We start from the raw sequence: 4,230 nt of genomic DNA, 5'->3' as shown, positions 1-4,230 counted from the left end.
CAACAATACTTACACAGGGTGATACTTGTTTATTCTAAGTGTTCAGATTCAAATTCTGTCAAAGCTTTATATTATTATACCTCCTGATTACCTTGGAATAAACCTGTCGTAGACCTGAAAAAGCCGTAGACCTGAAAATGTGCACAGCAGCTGTCTGTGCATGGAGTTCTGCAAACAAATATAATTGTGGAAAAATAACTGTTACTGATAATTGAAAATTGACGAGACGGCAAATAGAGGAGCTGTCGGTGGGTTTGTGTTGTCGATATGAACTTTATTTATGTTGCTCCGATCCAACGTGCTGCAGATCTAATACATCTCTGCTGCGGAGCCGCAACAGCTGCTGAAGTGCAGGTCTCAGCTCCCCGGTGGTTTTGCCAGTAAAGGAACGCTGAACACAGGCTGACCTCCCGCCTGCCTCGCCGCTCTGGATGGGAGAAACAGAATCTCATCTGGGAAGTAGAACACCCTCGTCGAAGCCCACCTAGGCCTGTTCCCGGTAACCCAGAGAAGCATTGCTGGCACAGCATGAAACGCATAGCTCTCACATGGGAGTGGATCTGTGGTTTTACAGCTTGGGCTCTTTACCCAATTAGACTGGATGACGGCGGCAAAGCAAAGTAGGGTGAAGTTTTAACAACGCCACAGGGGTCTTGAGAATGCATGGGTTTTGTTTTGGGGGTTTTAGCAATGAGGCCGGGGTCAGGGGATACACTATTCCCGAGTCTCTTTTATCACAGCCTGTCAAAAGAGCCGCAGAGGTACAAACCGCTCTCTGTCCTTCAACTGGTACAGAACCACTGAGACCAAACAAAACCACTGACCTCACAAAAAGTCTCTGTGTTAAAATATAACTAATTATTAAACAGGTATCTGCAAATATCAAAGAGGAAAAAGGAAGAAAAATCCCCAAATCTTTATTTTCTTCACACATTACACAACATTTGAAAAATGCCTCTAAATCTCAGAGGGGAAGTGAAGTATAAAAACAAGACACAACAAAAGCTTACGTGATAATAAATAGCGAGAAATTCATTATAAAAAACAGATTGTGAGAAAATGTAGTGATTAATAAAATATATTACAACTCATTTATTTGGACGAACCGATCTATTTACTGTAAGCGCAATTCCCTGCACTGGTGATGTTATGGAAAACAGTATGGAGTAAAAGGTAAGGTACTATTGTCAGGGGGGGAAATAAGGCCTCGAAATACAATAATCAAAAGAGGAGTGAATAAATTATGCACATAAAAACTCAATCGTGTCTGTTTTGTGCTTCAATGCAAGTCTGCAACCTCCATTGCAGGAGAGGGCACGAGTCTGGGGGATTAAAGTAACAAGAGGATCATGATGGATGTCTCCTGCGCTCGCATACATGGTATCTCAATCAACAACACCGTAACAGAGAGCAGACCACACAAAGACACGCTTCTGAACATAACAAGATGTGGACAGGGCTCCTGATCAGGAGCGCCTGAAAACTTTCAAAAACAGAAAGAAATCCATTAAATGCATCAGGAATTGTCTCTAAAACATTCCTGCAATTATTGTTCAGAGAAAAACGGCCGTCTGCAGTCGAGTCAGGTTTTCAAACTGTATGTACCGGTTCTCCTCCTCATTCTACTGAGGGCTGTTGGTGATCGCTTTCAGGATGTCACACGTGTTCTTAGAGATGACCTCTCTCAGCTTCCGTACTCGACGGGGGCTGGTGGCGCCCACGTAGCTCTCCGGGTGCAGGACCGCCACGCCGTCGTTGACGTTGCCCATGATGATGACCTGTCCCTCGGCGGCGGCACCCGTGATGTTCGGACACGGGCAGTTCCAGTCCATGTTGAGGAATGTGACCTGCAGAGGCTCCCTGCCAAAGAAGCGAAGCCCCATCTTCTCGTCCTTCAGGATCTCTTCCACGGTCACGAGGGCGTGGCCCGAGTCCTTCTCCTCTGTGAGCTCCGTCATCTGACCCAGGATGACGAAGTCGCTCCGGCAGAAGCTCGTCACCATCTTGCCCTTCGGCTTGCAGGACTTGCAGTGGTGGTTTTTCGGGTAGGGGCACATTTGCTCGCAGGCTTCTTTGGATTCAAAATTGTTGTCGTTGCCCTCGCAGCCCCCGTAGATGAAGGACTGACACTGTTGCATGGTGCTGCTGTAGGCCCAACGCGGCTCGTAGGCTTTACAGGGGCCCTGCAGGCCGGGGAGACCACAGGGGCCCGACAGCTCTGGACCGCAGCACTGCATGCACTCCTCGTGTGTCTCGAAGACCTTCCTGGGGGGCCCGCTGTTGTTGTTGTTGCAGTGGCTGAAGGAGATGCAGTTGTTGGCCTTGGGCTCGTAGTACCAGCTGACATTCTCCAGCTCACTCCCGCAATCCTCTGGGTTATCAGAGGGCTTCAGGCACTCCTCAGGCGGGCAGCGGGTCACGGTTTTTGGCTCAGGCGGCATGGGCATCTCTATGGGCAGGACAGTGAGCGGGTGGCTGGCCTGCACTGACCCAGACGGGTTCTGAGCCGTACAGGTGTAGACACCTGAATCACGCGGCTGGGCGTTGTAGATGACCAGCTGACCAATGTTAGTGACCACCATGTTACCACGCACATGATTGGGCCTCATGACGACCCTCTCCATACCTGCAGGCAGTTGCTTCTCCCAGGTTATCTCAGGCCGGGGGCGACCCATCACGTCACACAGGAAACTGGCCGTGTCGCCCACATTTACGATTTGGTGAGCGGGCCCGCTGACCAGAACCGGAGGCTGAGGAGGTGGAACGGTCGCCTGAAGAGGGGCGGTGGTTGGACGGGGAGTGGTGGCTTGGGGCAACGAGGGGCTGGTGCTGGGCCAGGTGAGGTGGAAACGGCAGGTGACGACGGACAGGGTGGTGCCTTTAGAACACGCCTCTGCATCCATGTAGCACTTGTTGTAGTAGGTCATGCCATCGGAGGCGCAGGTGAAGTGCGGCTCCCTCTCGCAGCGGTCCCGGCACTTACACACTGGCTGTCCGTCCCAGATGTCACACTCGGAGCCCTGCTGGGTGCACATAAAACTGGCACAGGTGGCCTCCTTGGGCATTCCCATTGGGCCTTTCTTCCCGTCCACGTAACGAGCTGCCACACAACTCCGATTTCCACACACATTCTGGCAACACTTCTCGAAGGACTCACACTCCTGTGAGAAGAAAGGAGAGAAAGTGAAAATTAAGGATTTTACCTTCTGACATAGATAGATAGATAGATAGATAGATAGATAGATAGATAGATAGATAGATAGATAGATAGATAGATAGATAGATAGATAGATAGATAGATAGATAGATAGATAGATAGATAGATAGATTATTATTATTTATTATATTATTATTATTATATCAAACAAAAGATAAATATTATATATCATAAAAAATATTACAATTGACAGATTACTGAGGTGTTTAAACACGTTTATGATCCATAACCTACATTGACAGCAGGTCTATATTTACAAACTGTAAAGAGAATGATGATAACATGATGATTCTACAAAGTCATTACCTGGTCCGTTTCACACTCTCGTGTGCAGGTGCTCATGGCATCCACCCACAGGTTGGGGTTCATGTCGTTAGGGCAGATCCCCGCGTGTGAGTAGGTGATTTGTGGCGTAGCTCGGACCTGGAGCTCCATCCACACACACACCATGAACCAGATCCACCGTGGAAACAGCCTCCACCACATCTCCAGAGCGGAACGCAGTGCAACAAGTGGAAAAAAAGATTAGAACTGATTTAAAAAAATATGTTTCAGTAGACGAGAATAGGCAAAACCAGGAAACCAAGAAAAACGTGCATCACACGTTTGCTTGCTGAGGAATCCGGGCTGTTGTGCAGCGGTGATGCTCTATTCGAACCAGCGATGTGCCTCCATCACCGTGAACATAACTCGCTGAGCAGCTCGCACCATGACAACTGGAGCTTCTCCCCAGATGTTGGGAGAAGCGTTTAAAAAAGTTAGTGGTGAGCTTTGGGCTGGGACTGGCGGGGCACCTGCCTGTTATAAGCATCGATGGTTACCCCGTTTAACCCTTTGGGGGCTCTGTGCGCTCTGTGCGCTCAATGCGCTCTGAGCGCTCCGTGCGTAAAGACGCGGAGCTTGCTTTACGCACAGCTGTTTGACATGTGTTCAAGGATCGCACGGATCAAAACGAGGCGATCACAAACAAACAGTATTCAATCGTGTATGTGGTTAAACATTTTATATCGTGG

General features: G+C 48.8%; 1 protein-coding gene across 1 annotated transcript; it reads right to left on the bottom strand.

The window, feature by feature from the left end:
- Nucleotides 1-1,030: 1,030 nt before the first annotated feature.
- Nucleotides 1,031-3,724, bottom strand: wfikkn2b (WAP, follistatin/kazal, immunoglobulin, kunitz and netrin domain containing 2b). Its single transcript, XM_062378542.1, has 2 exons — nt 3,524-3,724; nt 1,031-3,161 (listed from the first exon to the last, which is right to left on the bottom strand). The coding sequence occupies exons 1-2, from the start codon at nt 3,701-3,703 to the stop codon at nt 1,623-1,625; spliced, it is 1,719 nt and encodes a 572-aa protein (XP_062234526.1). The 5' UTR covers nt 3,704-3,724; the 3' UTR covers nt 1,031-1,622.
- Nucleotides 3,725-4,230: the final 506 nt, after the last annotated feature.

This window comes from Platichthys flesus, chromosome 20, assembly GCF_949316205.1.
Source record: "Platichthys flesus chromosome 20, fPlaFle2.1, whole genome shotgun sequence".
In the NCBI taxonomy this organism is placed as follows: domain Eukaryota; kingdom Metazoa; phylum Chordata; class Actinopteri; order Pleuronectiformes; family Pleuronectidae; genus Platichthys; species Platichthys flesus.
Note: the sequence above shows the minus strand (reverse complement) of the source record. Positions and strands in the feature narration are given on the sequence as shown.

Coding starts and splice junctions, on each gene's coding strand:
- wfikkn2b (XM_062378542.1), bottom strand. CDS start 3,703: ATGTGGTGGAGGCTGTTTCCACGGTGGATCTGGTTCATGGTGTGTGTG. Junction 3,162..3,523: donor GAGAGTGTGAAACGGACCAG/GTAATGACTTTG, acceptor TTCTTCTCACAG/GAGTGTGAGTCCTTCGAGAA.